Raw genomic sequence first — 25669 nt, forward strand, 5'->3', positions numbered from 1 at the left:
AAAAAGTTAGAAATACATATGCACAATTTTTTATTATGTGCGATTGAAGTTCAAATTTTGACGAAATTCAACAAAATATCGAAAAATTTTTATTTAGAAATTCATAAACGGATTACTTTTCAAAGCTAACATTATAAATGTTGAAAAAAGACTCCTACCAAATTTACGGTAGGTAAATCAACAAAAAAAGGTTACTGAAGAGCAACATTAATTTATTGTGAGTGTTTGAATTTAAATTTTTTGCAATATTGTATTTTCGTAGGTAAATTAAAGAATTTTTATCAATCAATTTTTGATATTTTGTTGTAACTTAAAAACGAATGAACCTCGATACTTGACATTTTAATAAAATGTTAAAACGACCGTTATACATGCATGGTAATATTTTCAAACAATTTTGAAACTTTTTCAGCTATTAATAGCCATGAGAATTTTTTTAAATCATATAAATTATTATTTAGTTAGATATTCATAAAAGTTTTCTATTAATAACTAAGATTAAAAATTTTAATAGAAGATTTTGCATAAGTTTTCCTATTTTTTTTCGAACTTAAGTATTGGCAACATATCTATTGATGGATTTTTTTTATACAATTTTTACTTTCAGAGAATTTTATAGTGTAACGATTCACAAGTGAACTTCGAAACTATAGTTGATAGCTTACGGCACCGTCAAATAACAATTTTCAAAAAAAAAATTTAAAAAAATGTTTGTTCTAAATAGGAAAGGGATTGAAAACAGTTTTTATAACGACGATTATGTTACTTAGATTTTTAAAAGGAAGAACCTTGTTTTGACCTCTCAAACTGCGCTATACTATTTATTTAAATGGCGATCTTATACGTTGATAGAAAAAAAATTAAAAAATGTTACTTTTTTTCGAACATAGGTTTTGAGTTTTGATGTAATATACCTGTTGAGGTTTTATTATTACAAAATTTACTTCCAGAGAATTTAATGGTGGAAGGATTTCCGAGTGAACTTCAAAACTAAGCTAGATAGTTTACGGCACCGTCAAATAACAATTTTCAAAAAAAAAAATTTACGGCACCAACAAAGGCACATTAGTTTAAGGCACCATAAAAAAAAAAACATTTTTTCCAAGAATATAAATTTCTTTATATTATTTAATTTTATTTCTAAAATATTAAAAAAAAAATACTTCGAACAAAATCTATATTATTACATTTTAATATTCCATAATAGTCAATCATAGTATTATGAAATGTTGTTGTATTTATTAGTTTAGTTTATAATTTAGTCATTGTTTATCTCCATCTTTTGTGTACCCTTTTTTGAAGATAATTGTTATAGAATATAGGGGTTCTGCATAAAAATATATTATTGGTTGGTGTTCTGTAATTTAAAAATGTAAGAATCACTGTCATAGATAAATTAGTTGATCACTGATCGGCGCCACTGGCATAGGTACATCGACACAATATCATAATGACAATTAAAAAAATGAACGGCCCGAAATCCTAATCATGCTGGCTCTAGGTACCTACGCCTTTTACCCGTCGTGGACGTAGCCCATTCGGCTCCCGTTTTACAAAAAGGTAAATTTTATTCCCAATCGGCTCCTGTTTTTTACAAGACAGATTCCTTCCCACTTTATACAGACTTCTGAGTTCTGACTAAGGATTGACTCGAAAGAGGTGTGGTTTAAAAATGTGTTGGTGTTTTTTTTAAAGGTTGTATTATTTTAAGTAAATTATAAAAATTATACAAAAAAAAATCATATATTATAAATTAAATGTTATTTAAAATAATCAATACATTACATTTTAAATTTAAAAATATAAAAAAAATTATTCATTGGGTAACAGCACAATTGTTTTATATGATCCACACGTGTTATTTCATTAGATGAAAATTCGTCAATTATGTTTCCAATGAGCCACGGTTTTTTTTCGCGATTTATCTGAATTCATAATTTATATATATATTAGATATATTTTCACTTTAAATTTAAAATACACAACGGTGTACAGTATACCGGTATATTACTGTTTATCGGTATATCGACTTCAAATCGGTATACCACTATTATACCGTCTAACAGGTACAGCCCGCTGACGCATCCGACAAAGGAAAGGCTGTAGGTACTGCAATACGAGTAAGAGGACGTAACGATGACACAGCCATATACAGTGGACGACGTAATGCCGACCGAGGGCTCAGAAGTCAAAAGAGACGAGAAACACGTCTGATGTTCTAGACTTGAGCCGAACTTGAGCGACCCCATCGCCACACGCAGTAACTCCACGCTGTCGAATGATGCGATTCGCGCCCACTGCTTTAGAAGAATCAAATTGGCTGGACGTGTGGTGCTATATTGCAGTGATTGCATTCGATGTGAGTATAGCGACCGCAGAACCCGACATCCACCATCCCCTAGGTCGAAGGCATCGATATACAAGGCCGCGGTGGGGTTAGGGGTAGATACGTGAAAGTGCACTTGGGGTATTCGGTGGTAATAGTTGCGAAATCACGATTTCCTGCCATCGGAGATGGCGCCACACGACGACGGTGACTTGTGGTACCGCCGCGGGCAGCAAGGGCGATTCTAGGGTTTATTTTTAGGGTGGTTTGGAGTGAATTTTTCTGACTACCTATTCCAAGAACAAAATAAATTTGACGACTGTATATACAATATAAACTGATGACTGTTAATTTATATAGTGACGGGCCCACCGTGATCCCGCGGTACACGGCCCAAATTTCGGGAGGACTATAAGCTGAGACAAGCCGCCGACGAAGCTCAGTCCGAGCATCCTACCATTGATGTGCTTTACCTAATGGGAAGCGAGAATGGTACTTCGGGATATGAGGGGCACCACGGTGTTGAGATATTGACACCGTGCCCTCACACGTCGATCGCGATAGACACTGTTCGCGGTCGACGGCGGTTTGGTTTCGGAGTGGCGGTTTTCAGGAGCATAGGTACTATGTGGTAAAAGACCTTATACGCTTGGTCAGGGGAAAGCTGCCGAGTGATGGAGCCGCGTGGACTCGTACGTTGACAACCGTCCGAGGAACCACGGCCCCTCCTTAGCGTCCATCCAGCCTATCGTTGGGGCTATATGCAGCGAAGGTCGTCCTTAACCAAAAACGGAAAGCAAAGTGGATGGATTGCGGCCCCACCAAGGTGACGATCGAAAGTCACCGGTATGCCCTCAGATGGTACGGGTGCGCCAGAGTAAACCTTCGAGCGTGCCCGATGTTCGTGGTCCTCAGACGACGTGCGGTCGCGCCTACCCTGTCGACCACGAACAAGTCAGTCACGATCCGTCGTGCAGTGGGACGGGTCGGCAGGCGACGGCCGTAAGACCTCCGCGGCTCTTGACTAGCGCCTAATATAAGGTCCGCGGTTGTAGCCGAAAGGCACCAAAACCCGGGAGCTTCGTGTTATTTTATAGTGGTCACCACTTAATGTAATCATTTTGGTGCTGGACAAAACGAATAACACAAACCGACTGATAAGTTATAACATTAGATGAAAGTTAAATCACATACCATAATTTATTTTATAATTTACTGCCCCGTCCAGACCAAAGAAAAATTTGTCGTCGACAATGTTTCTGATTTCCCGTCATATAAGCGGTAACATAAATATTTGTCGACGACATTGTCAGCAATACATAATATGTTTCCGACCAATGTTTCTTGGACTATAGACTATAGAGTATAGACCGGGCTTACCTACTATATTTTAAAACCAATATGCATTATGGCGTTCATGGATGCATTAAAAAAATGGTGTTGCTCAAATAATTTTTGGTAACCTCAAAATATTGTTATACCTACCGATATAAAACGTACTATTTTCTTTCTATCAATACCCACCCATGTATAAGTTGTTGCCTGAGCAACACTTGGACCCTATGTTACACGCCACTGGGCCAACAAAGATTGAGAAAAACGTTTTCATTTTTAAGTACAGTTACATTATTTTATTTTTAAAAATTACAAAACCGTAAGTAGAAAAAAACGTTGGCGATTTCGATACAAAATAAAACTATAAGTACATAAATATATTATTAGGTATATAACGCACTTCATAATAATATATATTGTACTATTATACGTACAAAATAATAAATATATAGTATATACATAAATAGTTTAGGTAATATATAAAAACGCAATAATATAATATCCTTAAATCGATTATCTATATGTATAGTAAATATATTTATATAAATAGGTATAAAATATAATAGAGTAGATAGAAAAAAAATATCACAAAATTTGTCAGACATTGTAAACAATGTCGGATTGATGACGACCACTCTACTGTATCCCGGATGGAAATCTGGAGTGAGTGGTTGTTTCAAAGGTCTAAAAACCTGTCTTTACAAAATACCGAAAATAACACTTTCTGTAAATAGGTGGCGTGCACCGTTATATTATTCTGTATATTATCACTATACTTGGATGTATACAGGATGATTCATTAAGTTGCTCACCCAATAATAATATACGCAGTTATTCAAAAAAAAATTTTGGAATTTTTAAATACATTAACTTAAAGACCATATTTTTAAATGCTTGAGCATTGTTGTATTACCTACATAAGGAGTGTCCCTTGAAGATACAAACGTAAATATTTTAATGAGAACAGAGGGGTTCTGTTAAAGAAAGGATGTGGTAAATTATTTAATGGATAATTTTGATGCATCAAAATCAAAATCCGAACGAGTTGTTTTTGAGCCATTTAACTCTGTGTACTATAGTCTATAAGGAGTAAGAATGATCAATTGCGTCTACAATAATGGGCTTGGAATATATGGAAATATATAATATATTGGAATTAAAAATTTTAGTAAATACTAATTAACTATCTGTCTTAAAAAAAAGTTATCAAAACCTAAATTTTACAGTAAATAATGAGGATTCTCATTTGAAAAACAGAAGTTTCACCACAGTTTGTACACTCCTTAATAAATTATAATACAAACAATTTCAAGAATTTAAAAATATAAAATGGGGTGAGCATGCTTGGTAAATTACGCTGTACAATATAATACATTATACCGACGTGTATTCGAAAAAAGTGCGACGGGGACAAATGACAAGAATGCTTGAATTTTTTGGAGTGAGCACAGAAAAAAATTGCACAATATTCGGAGATATACGCTGTATGAGAATAATGCTTCAAAAGGTGTTGTATGACTATTTAAATCTTAAAAATTTATTAATATTTATATGCATTTGTGGTTATAAAACTTTAAAATATAATAAAATCGTCAGCGGGATTACGAATATTGTTATGGGTATCGGACTATCGATGTATATTATATTAAATCACTCAAATTGTTTACGGGACCACGAGACTTACGTCCAAAATTTGAAACTGCGGGTTTGCCAATTGCCAGTCTAATTAAATCGAATTGTTCATTATTTTTCACCCGGATCGTATATCCGACAGGCCCAAATCGACAATGCGATAGTATCGCATCACATTGTATAATACATCAGTTACATTATATTATTATTTGATTGAATAACTTGATACAACAGCGATTTTCGCTATCCCTAAATCGTCACACTCGACGACCATAGGACTTTGGCGGACGCCTCATGCTATTATTATACATCACAATAAATATTACAATATTATCATATTATATACACATATGACGAACACGTATGGTTTTTCGTGGGGACGTTCATCGTGCCCACCGGACGATTGCCGCGATCGACGCCATCGTCACCGACCACGCCACGGTCGGAAGCGGCGTGTGATCGGTGGACCCCGAAGAGTTGACCTCGCCGCTGCCAGACGGGCCGTCGTCGGCGGTCCGAAATCGGCCACCGCGGCCCGCAGCGCCCTTCTGACCAGTCGTCCGGCCTTTGTTCTTGGTGGCGGGCCACCGGTCGCCGTTTCCCCCGCCGACACCGTCAGTCGCAGTGCAGTTGAACCAGAACTCGCCGATCGACCTGGGCTCCTCCTGTTCGACGCGCATCCTGAGATCGTTGAACTTCCAGAAATCACGATTCTTGAAGAAGTACGTTGCACCTGTGTGATAATCACGCTTATTATTGTGTTGTCAATATTTATCAGTCATACAGTTTTGATTTAAAATGATGGCAAATAAAGAAATATAAATTAACTTGAATCGAAGTAGAGGTATACGACTATTTTGAACTCGTTATAACGTTATATATTTATTCCTACCAGACTTCACTGATATCATTAAAACTATCGCTGCGTAGTGGGTACCTATTTCCACTTCACCGCCACCCGTCGGAAACAAAAGATTTACTGTCTGCTGGAAGGAATGAGGTCATTTGCGAACACTTCAACCGAAATCGTAAATTAAACTTTCAGCGCAGGCGTGACAAAAAAAAAAGTATGTTTGGTTCGTGTGGGAATGCAATTATTTAGTATTTTAGTCTTGGGCTGATTACAGCAGGGCTTGCCTAATACGACTCGTGCCACAATAACGTCGCTTGCTAATCGTGAGTATATTGGTGGCGCACTCCCCGCCCTTGCCATAAACAATATACTATTAAATTCAGAAGTTATGCGCTTGTACTTTAATGCTAAACGTGCATAGAGTTTCATTTGCCCAACAATGTTGCCCGCAGCAGTAGGTACAAAATATAATTATGCTGCAAATCGTATAATTTAGAAATTATCGGTTTCACTCACCGTCGTGCCATTGGAACGCCGCGTCGATGTTGTATCCCGCGCCCCGCCATACAGACGATATGTCCCGCGGGTAGTCCAACTCCATCTGACCAGTTTCATCGTCGCACCTCCAGTACATGGTGCCGCTGAATATGTACGTTTTGCTGTTGTGGCCCCAGACAATGGCCGCGTCCACACGGTCCAGCTCTTCGGGCAGTCCGAGCGTCGTCAACGGCTTCGGGTATCCTCGAAGAGGGTTGTTGCCGTCAAACAGGTAATATTGACGACCTGCGCGGCAAAATTTATATTTTACTTTTAAATTTATTTTTAATAATTATTCATAATATATTAATATATTTTTTATTTACTCTAAATTAATCTTAAAATTTAAATGTTTTCTATTGTTTATTCATTTTACAGTTCATAGTTTAAATTATTCTAATACCTATTATCACACCCATATCTCTAGGTAATGATATAATAATTTTTTTCTATTAAATTGTTATCCTTATCATTTAAGTTAATACATTTTTTTTTTGTAATTTGTTACATTCATTTTTTGAAGTTTTTAGGGCATTTGCATTTTGTTTAGGGAATTTTTGTGTTATTTAGATCATCATCCTATCTCTAGTAATAACTAATATTTAATAACTAAAAATAAAATGGGTATGATAACTGACCTATGAAAAACACAATCTTGCCGTCTTGCCTTTCGTACACCGCGTCCACCTGGTTCATGTCTTCTGGCAGATTGTACCACAGCCGTGAAATTAGAGCCGGATATCCGGCGTAAACTCCCTTGGGGCCTAGTCTCCACGTGTATTTGCCCTTGAAGAAGAACGTATCCTTCCGTATGATTGACACTGCATCGAAAGATGTGTTGCAAAAGTCCGGTTTGTCGTCGACGACCACTGCTACGGGCGGTCGTCTCGGCGGCATTGGTCTGCTGGTAGTGTATGCTACTGGGGTAACGGGAGAGGTGATACTGGTCGTTAACTTGGTAACCACTGTTCTGGGTGTACTAGATATTGTTGGAACGGTAGTCGATGGATCCGGTTTCTGCGAAGTCGGTCTGTACACCGGTATGTCACCCCAGATCTTGTCATTTTTTGCACCTATTTAATAGAATCGAAAAATTAATCGATGCCACGGAATTAAAATCTTAGTCGATATTTTCCTCAAGATATTTAAAATTGCTATACTGTAATTAGCTAGTCAACTGTAGTAAATTTAAAGTATAGGCACTTAATATACTAACCAACAGTGTAGACTTTCTCGAACGTACAAATGAATACCTAATTAAATGCTTTTTGCCTTCAATGCATTTATATATATTTGGTGGGTAGGAGGTCGTAGCCCGTAGGTATAGCTACACTATACAGTTATTATAGTTATAAGCAGTTTATGAACTATTTTTTGAGAAGGTACTATACTACTATAAAGTAAACACTATAGGCTTGGAAAGTTGGAAAGGTTGATATATTAAAATAATAATTGGAACTAAATACTATAGGTAATGATATTTCCGACGCACCGTTTCACGTTTGTATCAGAGTCCGGCGGGATAAATATTATTTGGTTTTGGATAGTGATGTGTAAAAAAATCTTATGGCTTGAAAAAAAACTATTAATCTATAATATAATATTATAACAACAATTGATTTTCGTGGGCTCAAGAACACACCCGAAGTTCGTAAAGGAATTACCGTATACACTTACCGTAAAGTATCTGTATACCAATCCGGTCGTCGTTGGGAAGTTCAAAGTTGGATTGCAGATCCTGATACCATGGGAACATCAATGCGTCTTGTGCCGATGAGTGCGAAAGACCGAGGGAGTGGCCGAATTCATGCACGGCCACCCTGAACAAACTGGTTCCTGCAGAGGCGCAAAAAAAAATTGTTTAAATAAATAATGATGTTAACTAAGTATATTAAAGATACAAAAATAAAGAACGTATGATACGTATGGAGTTATGTAAATAATTTGTCAATAAAATGTTAGAACAAAATAATAACATATGGGTGGCGGGGCCCGGGGACTGTAGTGTCCTCACGGCCACCATCAAAATTCATCGAATACAAATTATTGTATCTTATTTTTACTAACTTTTAGTATTATTACCCCTTAAGAGTCTACATTTTTGCATATGTCTCTCTCAATAGTCAATATGTGTGCAGCAGAATAGATAAATGGCTTATTGTTCAACACAACAGTTTTTATACTCCTATTTTTACTTATAGAAATATTTTAAAGTGTGTAATGTAATGCATTTTAATTAATTACACAATCTATTTATCTATTTTGGAAACCATTGGGAATGTTATTGGAATGAAAACATTTACAATAATTGCATATTAATTATTATATTATATTATTATTATTGTATTATTATGGCTTAGAATTAATTTTTTTAGAAAGCCTCCCCCTCCCCCCAAAAAAAAAGTTAAGCCCTGGATCCGCCACTGACTGCAGTACAACCACTGTACACATGTGTACTCGTATTGTCGTATAATACTGGTACTCACCGTCTTTGCTTGTCTTGTCGGCCACCAGCCATTCTTCTTCCTCGTCAAAATGAGCGTCTCCTCCTCGTCCGGTGCCCGGGAAAAATGCGTGAGCTAACACTTGACCCGGCCCATCGAACGGATATCCGTCGCCGTGGTAACCTCTAATTTAAATAGACGAACATGCATTAGATTATATTATATTATTATAATGGGCCTCGCGCACCATATCTACACTACACGAATAGGTATGTCTAAAATCTAAAAATTATAAATTTGGAATTGAATATATAGCCTACATGCTATGATTAGAATAATATATTTCGGTTTCATTGCCTACATAGTGTTATACGATTTGCAGTTATTACGATGAGCCCGATATAAGGTTTATTGTTTATAATAAAAAACGACAAGCAATCACATTAGTACATCTATAATAATAGGTATAATGGATAATATAATGAAATATATTTTTAAGATTTACAAGAAAATGACGTGTGATGATAAATTTATAATGATATACTGTTTTATAAAAAATCCATTTTGATTTGAAATTTAAGTTATTTTAAAACACCGATTCTGCTTAATTTGGATTTTGAATTTTTCTTTCATTAATTTAAGATTTTTGAGATATCAATTATATCATCCATCTTTATCCCAGAATGTGAATACACGACGACGTGTCTATACATGACGCGCTAGGGGGCTACATAATGTGTAGGCATTAGAACAATACGTATAGGCAAAGGCGCAAAGCCCAACACTAACTTTTCGAAAAACACCAGAATGTCTGCAGATTCGCTGTTAACTTCCCGAAACGTGAGTTTGGAATATTTGGCCCACACTTGAAATGCTTTGTTCAAGTCCGACCTCACCCATCCGTGATCTACTTTATCCAAGCGCCTTGTCCGCAAACTGAGAACAAACAAACAACATATAGGTACAGATTATTATTTTTGTTTGTTATCATAAAATCAAACAACGCCAATATAATATTACAATAATACAAGAATATATTATATTATTGGTGCTCAAATACGTGTTACTAGAATTTATAAAATTAATTTTAATTTGCGTACTATTTTGATGGCCTTAATAAAAATGTAGGAACCTATACGTCATTATAATGTACAACGAAATATTCAAATATTAATCAAACGAAAAATTGATGAAATAAAAAAAAATAATCGTAAACAACGCATATAATAATTACTATATTGAATTATCATTATTATTGTTGTCCTTATATAGGCTATAATATATAAATGCATAATACGCGTGTGTTATTTGTTGTCGCCGTGTAAAGAATATATTGTTAATTTTATTACAGTGAATTAACCATTTTAGGGCGGCTTTCATTTGGGCGAATAACTCAAAATTTCATTTCGTTTGGGCGAATTAAAACATATCATTTGGGTGAAATTTACACGGGCCCCTAATATATATAATACTTCATTTGGGTGCTTATATACAAGGTGTAACAGAATGATCCAACGAAAAAAAAAATCGATGCTAGTTAAACGTATGACAAAAATTGTGGAAATTATATAATGTATAATAAATAATTTAAAAAATATACTTATGTCAGGAAATTCTCAAAAATAATATACCCGTTAAATAAAGTTACTATGTTTTGAATTAATTTACTCTAAAAAATATTGATATTAAAAAAAATTCTATTAAATAAAATTCTGAACTTGGATAAATGTTTTAACCATGAAAATTGTTCTTATAATCGGATTAACGAATTGGCTATTTTCAAACAATTTTTATTTTTATTTTCAGTTTCAAGAAATATAAATGAAAACAATTTTAAAATAATGATTATAACAAAAGTTATTGCATTAGTCAGTTCTTTCTGTTACATCCTATACATAATTTAAGAAAAATGTATATGGACGCCTAATAATATGTCCAATACATTTTCATTTCTGTTTTTAGAGACTTAGTTTTGAGCACTTTAAAATGATTATCACCTATCGGCCAAAACGGTCTATAGTGCGTACCTTATCAATATTACAAAACTTGTTATTTCTCTATATAGTACGAGTATATACTTACATATTATGATATTATAATAATATAATATACTACTATATATATTGTATAGGTACTTAATTACTAAGCTCAAGACATGTTATATATAGGTACCTATATACAACAAACATAAATATAAATTTTGCCAAATTATCGCTTAATATCTCACCCAGATGATATATGCTCTACTTAGGTAAAATTTGGGTCATTCGCCCAAATTAATGACGCCCTAATTTTTTGTTTCATCGCTTTTCTTTGGAATTTTTTATTTTGATATTTCCATTTTTAAAATCAAACTTCTAATTAAAAACAATTATTTGTATACAATTCTCTAAGATATCTAAATAGTATTTGTATTTGAAAATACATGGACTTTAAGTAGCTATAAGTATAATATTTATGTAATAATTTATGTTTATATTTTAATTATTAATAATTCTTTAGCAAATGTATGATCGTTTAATAAAAACCAGTAACTAACGCATTTAAAAAATATGGAGCCTTACCGTAAGTCGGTTTAGCGTATTAGGTATTAAGTTCTTTCACATCCCGTTAATTGTTTAACAAGTTGCAAACATTGTGTAATAATTTGTATCGTTACTTTTTTCAAAATCATTTAAAATGCGTGTTTTAAACGGGTACAATTTTGGTCGAAAAGAGTCTTGCTCGACTGAATATTGGTGGTAATATTAACATTATATTTTATCGTTTTAAATACAATATGCTATTTATTTAATATTAATTGATCCCGGTAGACTGAAATTGCAGTTGACGACATACTCGTAAGTTACATATCATGGACACGAACGAAAAATAAGATTCACGCCACGTTGTTTAATCGATATTATAATAATTAATAATAATATTACACCAGCGACAATAATCCACGTGCTTATTGCTGTTGCAGTCGACGACGAGCATGTATGGGGTCGCAGCTCACTCAACGAGTTTGTGGTGGCACCAATTTGAACATCACATCCAAATTGAGTGAGTATAAATCTGAATATCTATCCATTGCGTTTCGTTGTTCATTTTTTAATCGATTGGCATAATAGCCAATAGGTATTATAGACGTGGAGGAAATATCAAATCATTCGACATAAATTAATTTCGACATAAATCGTCACGTCACGGTAGTCGTTATCGTCGTCTTGCGGTATAACAGACGTTGATTGTTAAAAATATGATTTATATAAGTAAGTCTTTTCGAAGAAATTTGCTATGATTTTCGTTTCCATTTAATTTTAATCGAAAATATCTATATTATATATTTATTATTGGGTAATATTTAGATTTAATTTAAAATTGTAATACAGTTGTCAATTTGTTAATTGTTGTCTTTGGTATAAAATCCATATTTGACTTTTGAATTTCTAATACTAGGTGATTTCGTGTCATTATAATAATTACTAGGAATGTATTATTATATTCAATTAATAAAAATTAGATTCAAAATCTTAACAGTCACACGCATGGGTATTGTGATAAAAATATTTATTCCGTGGAAAATATTTCAAGATTAGATTTTATTGTTGAAATATAATATAGTGTCATAAACTCATAAGTTTTCATAGGCTTTCAAACCACCCAAATTCTAATATGATATAAAATATATATAGTTCATGTATTGCAGGTAACTTGAGTAAACTTGGCAACGGATTCAGAAAATATTTTATTTCACTCACCTCCACGTCAGGTTGACGTGATGCCATTTTTGACCTTGCAGGGTGTAGCGTTTGGTCCGCTGCTGGCCCGCTGTCTGTGAAATATCGGAAACGCCGCATCTAGGTTTCTTCATCAACTGTTTAGTGGCCTCGTCCCATTGACCGGTGATAGGAATATTTCCAAACGTCTAAATAAAATATTGAAAATCTTTCATGAAAATATAGACTAGTGTACCTATGTTATCATTGTCATTAGTGGTAAAATATAATATTATTAACGGTTTTGCAACATCAACAGTTTTATAAGACTATGAAAGGAAAAATGTACAAATTATACGTATGAATGAATAAATGATAAAATAAGGAAAAAAGGAATTTATTCATATGTAACATCTATAAATGTAGTTTAGTGGGTTTTTTTAAAAAAACATATAGCATATAGGTACCTAATATAATAATATATGTTAATAGTACCTATATATGTTATACGTTTTTGAAAAATAAATTGATTGACATTAATATATGATTCACCAAGCAAGCTTCCCATATTTCTTCAATTATCTGGTTTTTGGAATTTTTAAATATACCTACCTATTTAAACCGAATAGCGCTCCGGTTGTGGGATCCTATAATAGTCATTCCAATTTTGAGGAACGGACGTAGAATCAACAAACGCATACCATCGTGCCTCAACAAGTTAACAGTGCTAATCTGAATTTATTCTAGAGAGAGTCATTATAGCTTAGAGAGTACGAGGATATAAGGCCAGTAGTAGTTTTTACCGTATATCACTCTATACGGGTGACACCACAGTACCCAAAGACCATATTTTCATATTCTTGAATTTAGTCTAAACAGCAAAACATGCTTGGTAAAGCATATATAATGTGTGTTTTAGTGTTTAGTATGATTTTTATATTTATGTAATTATGCGTATATACTGCGTATGACATACCTGCAATGTTCGCAGAGCATCGTGTAGTTGACTTCCATCCCTCAAGTTATTGCCCGTTTCTAGATCCGATTCTGGCAAGTAACCGAACTTCATCAAATACCCTTGCTGTGAAAAAAAAATATCATAAATAATAATCCAATAACGTAAAAATCGAATTTAGTATTATATACAATATACCTATTAATTTATAATATTAGTTATGCCTATACTAATGGCACAATTTAAAACTAAAATTAATTAATTATATCATTTAAACAAAAAACGTACGAATATTAATGAGATTATATTAAAAAAAACTACGAACAGGAGTAAAATATTAACTAAATGTAAAAATATAAGGAGAACATACGATTGCGTTCAAAAATTATTATCGTGGGTAAACGCAAACGGCATTCCTGTTGATGTACCTAGTCATGTGATTACACTTACACTCCACGTTCACAACAAATAAAAATCCGATAAAATATTACTAAATAAATAACAATATTAAATTGTAAGAATATTATTTAATTAATTGTAGATCCCACTCACATATAACTTGAGAGATATTATTAAAATATCATCACTATTTATCTATATTATCATCACTATTCAGGTACGGACACACTAAAATAATCCAGTAACCCGTTTATCGACTTAACTCAGCATCGTGAATTATTATTAGTAGGTCGAACTTGCGCCTGTGACGCGATTACGTGAATATCCCATAAAAATATAATAAAAAAAATCATATCTGGGACGCAAATTAGTTTGTTTTCAAAAACAATTTAGGTGTGTGTCAACGATGAACAAATGATTATCCTTAAAATGATTTAATTCATTAATAAAAAATAAATAAACAAAAAAAAATTATTTTTTTTCATTTGAAAATTCAATACAAATGTTTACAAATATCTATTGAAGAATGTTGAAAACAAGTTAATAATTTATTTATACATTATGTAGAAATACCTACGTATATAATAATCAAATTGTTTGGTTCATAAGCCAGGACCACACAAATTTATAATAAAACATATAGTATGATGTTTACCTAATATACAGTTTGTAAAAATAAATAAATCATTTTTTCTTATAGGTACGGTCGCATATCATCACGTTGCTGGATGTATACATGTATACTGCAGTACCGGGGAAATGTTCGGGTAAAGGAGTATTTGAATTTGGATTCAAATATAAATTTTTTTTTTTTAAATGTTGCAATTTGAGCATAAAAGTACAAATAAAGGGAGTAAAAAATAATTGGGAGTTGAACTAGTTTTTTGTTTTAATTCTACCGTCTTACCGTGATTAGAATGTTGGTCAAGGTCTCATACATATTTAATAGTAGTTAAATATTTAATATTGCTATAGTGATCGAATGATATTACATTCTAATAAATATACCAAACATGCAAGTCCAATTCAAACTGTGCAGTGGGCACTTAACGTCAATATACAGCACGGAATCATCAAATCAAAGAAATGTGTAGGCTACGTTTAGGAAACTTATATTATACGTACGTTGAGATCAATTGAAAATAGAAACTTAACACATTTTGATAAAATTACATTTATACAACAAAAAAAGTAAAATGTATTAATATAGGCGTAGATAGGTAGCTATTATCAATTATGAATATTGTATAATATACTGAGTGATCCATTTGGTATAAGACACTACATATTTCAAAAACTATTAACTTTTTGTCTAAAAAATTATATTTGCTACTATTATGGTCGTTATTATTTTTTAATTTTTTATGATAACATGCATTTTTGACTCCTTGTTCCTAAGCAGAACAGTTTTTGGAGTACTTCAATTCATAAAAATGGAATTTTGGACAATACCCAATAGCTTATGGTTTATAAGAATTCAAAATTGAGATGGGCTGAGTGGTGTGGTACAAGGGTACCTCGCAATATGTTATTTAAATAAATAAATAAATAAATAAATTTTACAAATTTGTAACGACCTAAAATGATGTAAAAGAAATATTTTTATAACGCTAGTGTTTTTTGAAACATTGAATGTTTTACGTTAAATAAGGATCACTCCGTATAAATAAATAACACGTTGATTTAATAAATCACGTAAGTAATTAATATATTATACAGTGAGTTCCGCTTAATATGATCACTGGTTTATAGAATCAACCGTTTATTGGAATCAAAAATGAAAATCCCAAACCAAATATTATATTTAAAAAAAAAATGCTTTATGGAATCAACTGGTTAATAGAATAAAAATGGCCTGAACCAATGCGATCACATTAAGCGGTACTCACTGTATTATTGTCAATAATTTAAATGAACAGTGCATACAAATTGATTAAGTATAATTTATGGTTTATTTGATTTTTTTTTGGATGTTTATTTGAAATATTTCGAAAACGAAAAAACGACGATAATAACGTGCTGTGGTCATCAACACTAGAAGAGGGACTTATCGATACGAATCGTTGTTAACAATAATGCAACGATATCATGATATTATATGATTTATGATATTTTAGAATCATCTATATGCGTGCATGACGTAAAATTACTATTCTGGATAAGACATTACATTATACATTAATATATTGTTGACATATTTATATACAGACGTTGAAGAGACTATAAATTATCGTTTATATACAAGAGCTAGTCAAGAGGATAACTACAGTGATACAAGAACACATATGACATATTATTATTTTTCTTATAATACAAGAACAAACACGACGTCGCGTCGTCGACTCATCGTAATAATAATAGTAGTAGCGTTGATTAAATATACAATGTATATTTAATCAATGGTAGTAATAAAGATGATAATCGTTCTATAGGTACGTCTATTACACTATACTATATAATTATACTCACGCGTACCTATTGATAAACATAGCTTCAGCTGTAGATGATGATATTAATATAGGTACCAGGTACTGTGGTACCTATTATTTTTTACTGTATCACGGACAAGAGGACGGAAAGGGATGGACAATAATAATATTCCTACCGGAAAAAAGTAATCGACACGGTCAAAACTCAAAGCAATAATAATATGCAAATGTCTGTATAAAACGAATTAAACATTATCCATATTATATACGATACAATTTAAAAAAATAATTGGGTTTATAGATTAAATAATTATACCTATAATATTATAGACTTTTAAAAAAAGAAAAATAGTACCTCGGCAAACCACGAGTAAAATTACAAATTCAACTTAATGAACTTCCGTTGTTTAAAAAAAATATTTTTTTACTATAAGTATATAGTTAGTTAGATAGTTGTAACTTATAAGTAATAAGTATTTATATAGTTATGATACTATGATGGACGGAGTAGCAAGTGGGCCAACATGTTGCGGGATACCCCTGACTCATAAATACTTAAATACACGTTAGCAAAATATAAGTTTTATTATAAATTATGTTTTGTAAAAAGTTAAAATTAGGTATCTAAATACATAATACATTATCAAAAACGTTAATGATTTTCGAAAAATGTGTCCTTGTATATTATATATTATTATTTTCCATTGCACAATATTTAGTCACTAGATTAGTCCATAATGTTACGAAGAATATAATAATATACAATATTACACATATTATACCTGCAGGTATTTACTGACTGTACATAACTAATAATAGGTATTAATATGTATTCCCCCAAATTCTAATTAAATCATTCTTCTGGTCGGAAATTTTTTTTATGTATCAGTTAGAGTGTCATCAATAAAATATACGTGGCCATTTGATCGAATGACGATTACAACGTATATAATATAGGTAGTGTACGAAACCCGGAAAAAATACCAAGGAAAAAAAGAATAAAAAATGAAAATTATATCAAGAAAACTTTGTATACTTAATATAATTTTAAAAATATTGATGTATGTATTATTTCTTTGATCTTCATCTTTATATGGTTTTTTAGGTGTTACAACAGACTTTTTTTATTTTGAATTATCTATTAAATAGGTTCCTATGAATATAGGCTATAGGTATACGGTAGAAATAGTTAACTGCGTCATCAGCTAACAAAATATTAAGACCCAGTTGAATATCCTTAGTTTTTTAATATCGTTTTGTTCAATCTATAGGGTTAATGCGACCAAACTCGTGGTCTCTTTGGTGTCGCATAATGCAAGCGTAGCTTGTATAATTACATAAATAATAAATAACATAGTACAGTTATTTATCGTTCGATGTTCATTACGCGTGATACGTATAATATCTACGAATAAATTGTAATAATATAATAAAAGTATGTTACATTATGGAGTGGAGACAATATCCGCGACATTTGCGTCGCACGCGTGCCTGCCCGACGGTTCGCGCAATCAATCTGCACTCTTCGGCAGGGAGAGCGTATAGAAATACCGTTTCGGACGAACAACAAAGAAACGAGGGAAAAAAATATTATAATAACTCTGGCCAAGTTCTAGTGCTTTATATGTGCAGTATGTATACTGCGGCAGAGGTTTCACGATATTATTATTTTATGTTTAGCTTTAGCATTTTTGCACGTGTTTTTCGTCATATGGTGGTCGTCGGCGACGTCATCCGGTATTCCGGTATATTACGACAATAACGTGCACCGGGGGAACCAGACGACAGTATACTTATTACACGCGTGTTTTAATATATATATACACCCGCGACAGCGTCTCTTTCGATTTTTATCGCGATCTCCACGGGGAAATTCGACACGTGAGTCACGCTCGACCCAGAATATTTATGTAAATCATTAAGATGCGAGTCGTGGAGTACGACTACAACAGTGATATAATAATGGAGCCATCTGACGACAAAGACAAAGTTTGTCTACTTATCTGCACATTTTAACTTAAAATACCTACACTAATTAATTACTCGTTCGAACTTCAAGTTGTAAACATAAAAATATTCTATTATATTGTTATCCAAAAGAGTGAAAAGCAATATAATAATGATAAAAATGGTCATTTATGGTGACCCATATACTAATGAAAACGAGTTATATATCTAATAATTACAAAATTATTCAAATAAGTACAAAAAACTACTTAGTTTTACCAGAATAATAAAAAAGTTAATACACTGCACAGGTTAACACTGTACACATATTATATAATTAGTGTAATTGAAACTTGAAATGAAAGTAATATTAAATGTGTTTTTTACCTTTATATATATTATACTATACTATACATTATACATGACAGCGAGCATCATCGATTATAATGTAATGTCATATACTTTTGTAAATAACATCGCTGGCTCAAAATATAAAGTTAAAATAGTGCCCAGCGTTATGCCAAAAATAATATCATCTCATTATTTCTCGAATCTTTTCGACTATAGGTATTTATACAAATAGTTTATGCTGTTTGACAATTTCTTCGGTTGCAGCTGCAGGTTCTCTCCGAAAAAGAAATTGTTCATAATATATCGGACAGCAGAATATTGATGGATCGTATACAATATACAATATACATATTTCATACAGACACATGTAATATTGCTTTATTTTGAGCAATGTCTCCGGCCACCTACAGGTGCCAATAAAATAATAATAATAGGTACATAATAATTTATGTATAACACTGCAGAATGTTACGTGTGGATCTATGTACCTATTATAGTTTTGAAATTATATATTATGAATGATTGTATCCCGCTTTTAACGATTTGAAAGTCTTGAACATTTACAATAACTTTCGTGTTCAGCACGGCTTCACGGTGGAGTTTCGGCAAATATTGGGAATTAGGACAAACGACATTATTTTATGGGTTAACCAATAACTATATTATATTTCATACCATGTATACAAACAAGTCAATCAGAGAGAGATCGGGCTATTTTTAGAGAACATACTCTGTACTTTGTATCAAAAACTTGGAAATCGTGCGATTAGTTAACTTTCAATCCCTGAAAACAGAATTCTTAAACAGTTAAAATATTAAACGATGCTAATAGATACGCATGTAGAACGTATATAATATATTATAATTTGTAATATATGGTATGACGCGTCGTGACTTGTGAAACCAATGGAACCTCTAGGTCTCTTACGTATTATAGTCGCGATAAACAGAAAATTTCTAATAAATTATCGCGCATAATGCGCCGCTTGATTCTGCTTTCTAAGTTTCTAACCAATAACATTTTCATTTTTAACGTATAATATAGTTTTTAATAATCATATGTGTTATTTGGAACGAGAGAGGAAGACTCATAAATTAGCCACTCGGGGAAAAACTGTGAGTCAAAAATGTAACAGAGAAAACCGTCTTCGTCACTACTGTTTCGCGACGTATAGGTACCTATAAAATATATTATAATTTAAATAGTTTTCAGCACGTTGTCTTCGTGGAAATAACTAGCCGAACACTTCATCCATATTATAGTAACATACCTACCTAGTAAAAATTAATTATTATTTATTATTATTATTTTATTTATGATCGTACCTGTGCAGCTGTACGACTATATGAGAATACAATACGAATCACACACGACGGTCAGTAAAATCTATACGTGCTAATATACAATCGGGTTTGTACATTTTTACCTACCTACGACTTTTCCTCTTTCTAAATATATTAATCATAATAATGCATTATAAATTATGATGGCATGAATAAATTAGATGGAATTCAATTTAATTTAAATTTAATCATCGTTTTTAGTTTTGAGCAAATATAAGTTATTCTACGATTCATAGAAACTTAATAGGTAGTATAAATAATTGCCAATCAAAATGATTATTGTATAACATGAGTAGGATGCGGATACTCAGATTGATATTATAATCATACATAAATACATAATATCTTATATTTTAAGCATAGCTTCTTATCAGTTTGCATAATATATATCCTAAGTTTTACCCGATGTAATAATGATAAAAAAATGTATAAATAACAATTTTTATTTAGCATGTATATCAAGGTATATTCATGATCAACTGATCGCGTCATAATATTATATTACTATTAGCTATATTAGGTACTACTGTTCTAAATGTATAGGTAGGTATATATTTTGATATAAAAACTGTTTGCGTGTACAGTAAATTAAATAAAATCAGCGAATAGTAAATTGGGATATTGACATATAGTATATTATGCTTGTTCTTTGATAGTATAACATTATATAGATAAGCTGTAGGTTATTAATTAATATATTATATTTAAACGTATTGATTAAACCCTGCATAATTATATATATTTTAATCTCAATTTATAAATGTTTAAAAGGTCCTTTTTTTAAAAAAAAAAAAATGCCTATTATTTGGTTACCTATTTATTAATATACATATTATATACAGAGACAATAAAAATACTATAATGTACTATTACATATTCTCGACGGGACTTTTTCTAAATACATGACTACTTCAGTTTTCCGATCATGTTATTATTGAACATCGGTAAACCTGTCACGCTTTTTATATTATAATATGTTTGCAAATATCATAGTAATAATAATATATTCCGTTCGTTTTCAGCTATTGTCATATTGTGATGTACACATGGAAATAATACATTTTAGACAAAATTCGTACGCGGTGTTTCTATTATTATTTTCGGTAAGGGAAGACGCTATAATATAATAAGCTGCTGTAGAAGATAATATTATAGTGGTTCAACGATGTAATATTAATGGGGTGACACGTCCGGGCATAGAGCGTCGTCGGGTTGGCGGAGGCGAAGGAAGCACTCGACCTCTCCGAATACAAATACGTCTATGTATATAGGTACGATGTAAAATATAAATTATATTACACGCGCACGCGTATATAATATTATACACACACTAACTCATAGTTGTATAATATTATACACACACCAACTCATATAGTTGTATAATATGCACTTCCTGTTGCAACAGTGTTCCGGACACGACGCGTGTCTATCCTCTATCGACGCTATATAGATTCGAATTTGCATAATTCACAATAGCTACGCTGCGTATATTCTATGTATATAATTTATATAATCGAAAACCTTCACCCCGTCCGTCTCACCGGTCAAAATAAATATTATAATATATATATATATATATATATACATGTAGGTAGTTATAATTATTATATTATATTATAAAATAAAATAACATATTATGTATAGGTAGAGGCGCCCGGTATGTTATACAAACGACTGACGGGGAAAAAAAGCGTGAGCGGCGACAATATTATAAAGTGTAATAATAATAATAATAATAATAATAATATTAAAACGCCCGCAGTCAGTAATCAGTATGCTTATTCGTATACTATGTTTAATAACCTGTACGTACATCATTGTATATTATTTTGTCAGTTAAGTACAAGTACCTACACCGAATCGCAGGATCGCGATACGTGCGAGATTTATAATAAATTTATATTTCTATAATATATAACGCGACAGCGTGTATATAGATCGTGAGTGTCACGCCCGGCCATATAATAATGTTATTTACTCTGTCCTATGTATATATAGTATATCGCGATGACCATGTGCTCTCGCGTGCAACAGCGGTATACAATAATTAATACCGAGGCAATAATAATTTAACTACAATAATATAATGATTAATGACCGTATATATTATTATATCGTTTGTTTTTTCGCCACCGCGACTACGGACCGAGACTATATAGCTAAATGAAAATACAGCAGTCGACGCTTATTGGCACTCATTCGCCAATTGGACTCAAACGCATTGGTTCCGATTTGCACGTAGGTATACTCAAACATAGGAAAAAAATTGTCTACATTGAATTCACTATACCCACTGATTAATGGGTCAATGTATTTTTTTAAGGGTATATTTCCTCAGTTTTAAGTCGATTTTACCGCGTATATTTTGACAACTACCTATACCTAATACATTTTACATCATTTGAAGTCATTATTTACAAAACATCATTTTTAAAAAAAAAACAAACATTTTCCATTTTTACAGTCATAAATAAAATTGTCATGCGTATTTTCTCTTTACGAATGACATTATATACGTTTGAAATATATAAATAAATATACATAATAATGAATATTTAAGGGTACACAGGTAAATTAAATTGTTTTGTTATACAATGCATATTGCATATTATATAGGTATATTATATTATGTTTTTATTCTTGGACCTTTCACCTTATTGAATCATTCGGTTAATAAACTCAAATATCCCGGTCTCACTATAACCCAATATATGCGGCGACTACTGTAATATTATTTTCCGACATAAATACTAATATATAATACCTATACAAATTTCAATTCGAGGATGGGGAATTACCTTTTTATAGCTATCGGTTTGGTTAAAAATTAAAGGTACGGTGCGGATACCGGTATAAGCTGATATATTATGTGGTAATTCCAACGTACCCGGCTTTTTTTAAGATTAAGAAAAAATGTAGGCAACAAAAACGATTGCGTTGTAACATTTAAATGATAATACTATAATATAATATGTCATATACAACGCGCCTCTGAGTAGCGCGCGTATTTGTCAAAGTTCGGGTCGTCCAGCGGTGGCGAAGTTTTTTTTAGACTTGGCATCGATAATTCTCTGTAGTTTTTACAGCGGCACGCGGCCCCGGCCATCGTACAGGTCGTATATAGGTTCTTGCGACGTGGTTCACATAATATAGAAGCGATTAGGTACCAATAATAATATAATATATATTGCTTAAATCCGCGACACCGTTATCCGGGCACAGTGACGGAAACATATAATAATATGAAACATGAACCTACTCCGTTGACAGATCACGTGACAATATTATATTAATGGAATTGTATTAACTGATAATTAATGAAAAAAAAATAACAAGCCTAATAACTATATAATATTTGTTTATTATAGGTATAAGTACCTCATACTGTTTTATCAATCAATGCAGTATAAAATAATTAATGATAAGTTATATATCGTATTATAACGTTCGTCTCATTGTCTGGAAATAGTTTGAAGCTTATTATTTTAATTTAATAGGTAGGTTAATAATAAAATAAAATGAAATAGTGTTTTTTCTATTTAGATCATAGCATAGACGAGTTTTTAACAATTTTCAAAACTTTACCACTTATCTATTTAACACTAATTACTATATCATAATATAATATTCAACAATCGCATTATTACAATACAAGCCAATTAAACTGGTTATAATATCAGTTTAATCATAACTCATAATAACCTTTACTTTTCAACATGGCAGTATTAATATTTTTTAAAAACATAACGTTATTAAGAATTCATCATAATAATATGTTTATATAAAAAAAAATAATTTATTGTCTGATACAAGCACTTATAAAGTTATAACAACAAAACTTCTAGTATCTAGTTTATTCTGTTTACTGTCGGTTATACTATTTGAATAATATTATCTATAATATCTATATTTACTGTTGTCCATATATCATATTGTGATATAAAATATAGGGTCATTATTTTTTACAGACAACATTTATTTATTTATATAAAAATAAAAGGAAAAAAGTGTTAAGAGTTTAGATGAGTAATTTTACATATAGGCCAGGGGTAGATATCCTGAAAATTGTTGATGTACTAGACCTAAAAGAATAAAAAACTTAAAATGTATGTAGTCATTCAAAAAACTAAGATACATAAAAAAATCAAACAAATAGTTTTTACCATAAGAAATGTTGTTTTGTAATGATTTCAAATTATAAAAAAAAATAAATATTTTATAAATATTAATACTTTTCAAGTTAATGAGTGTTTAATTTACCCAGTAAAACAAATTTACTTTCACCAATTCCCCTAACATCGAAAAAAGAACGAGCTATAGATACATTGTGTCCACGTGCAGCAGATTTATTATTATCTAATATAGTTATATAGATTTTACCTTTATATAATTATAACTTACGAATACAAAAACACAGAATCGTCGCACTTGCTGTATCCGGAGAAAAATAGTGTATACTTTACAAATGCACACGTTCATATGCATACAGTATTTTCGGTGTATGTTCATGACCAGGGTTTGAATTTTTATGCTCAGAAAAGTCGAAATATGATATATATAAAATTATTAACCCATAATTTTCATAGTACATGGATTGCGTTTTGATCTCCAGCGGAAAGTCTTGTTACCAATATATTATATTATGTACAACATAATAATAATTACAATATTATAATATGTAGATGATGGTCTGCGCGTAATCCCGCAGGCTGCGTCTCTCTCTCTCTCTATATATATATATATAATATATTATATGCACGATGGCGCCTGTCAGACGTGCCTCATTCACCCCGCACAATCGATTTCATTTCATCTCGTCGTAATGTGCAGCAGTGGTATCCGAGGGAATTAGGCGGGTGTACTATAATATAGTTAACAAAAATAACCATGTATATAGTATCGCGGGGATATGAAAAATCACAGGGACTGTAAAATTACAAAACGCACGTTTATAGTATAATACCTATATTGTAATAAATTTACTATACGTATATTATATTTTATACGTAAATATAATATAGGTAGGTACTGGGGTGTAGGTTAACTAAAGAAATCGTAGTACACTCACCAGAGTTTAATGTATAAACACAATCGCAGCTTAGATCTCCATTCTATCGACTTCACATATGTAAAACGTTCTTTAAATAAGTACATCGTATCACTACTACACGGCTACACTCTACACATAGTATGCCTTTTTAACCATCAAATTGGAGCCGTCACTAATATTATATACTCTACGCGATGTATCATGTAACGATAATACTATAGTTGTACCTATATAATATAGGTATTTTAGAAATTCCATATTGCATAGGTAGGTCGTATAGGTCTATCATATAATATAATATTTGTTTTAAAAATTTCACTTAGACAGCTAAACATAAAAATAAAAAAAAAAAAAATAAATTCTAGT

At 31.8% G+C, this 25669-nt stretch overlaps 1 protein-coding gene across 1 annotated transcript in view; it reads right to left on the reverse strand.

Annotated features, from left to right (window-relative positions):
* Nucleotides 1-4782: 4782 nt before the first annotated feature.
* The window catches only part of LOC132949084 (matrix metalloproteinase-2-like), a 46331-nt gene continuing 25444 nt past the window's right edge, over nucleotides 4783-25669 (reverse strand). The window contains exons 3-10 of the mRNA XM_061019859.1: nucleotides 13805-13909; nucleotides 12871-13037; nucleotides 9917-10063; nucleotides 9170-9312; nucleotides 8361-8519; nucleotides 7322-7756; nucleotides 6663-6929; nucleotides 4783-6026 (exon numbers count right to left, since the gene is read on the reverse strand). Coding sequence (XP_060875842.1) covers nucleotides 5677-6026; nucleotides 6663-6929; nucleotides 7322-7756; nucleotides 8361-8519; nucleotides 9170-9312; nucleotides 9917-10063; nucleotides 12871-13037; nucleotides 13805-13909 — 1773 coding nt within the window. The 3' untranslated portion in view covers nucleotides 4783-5676. The remainder of the gene's footprint in view (nucleotides 6027-6662; nucleotides 6930-7321; nucleotides 7757-8360; nucleotides 8520-9169; nucleotides 9313-9916; nucleotides 10064-12870; nucleotides 13038-13804; nucleotides 13910-25669) is intronic.

Source organism: Metopolophium dirhodum, chromosome 7 (assembly GCF_019925205.1).
Source record: "Metopolophium dirhodum isolate CAU chromosome 7, ASM1992520v1, whole genome shotgun sequence".
NCBI classification, from domain to species: Eukaryota; Metazoa; Arthropoda; class Insecta; order Hemiptera; family Aphididae; genus Metopolophium; species Metopolophium dirhodum.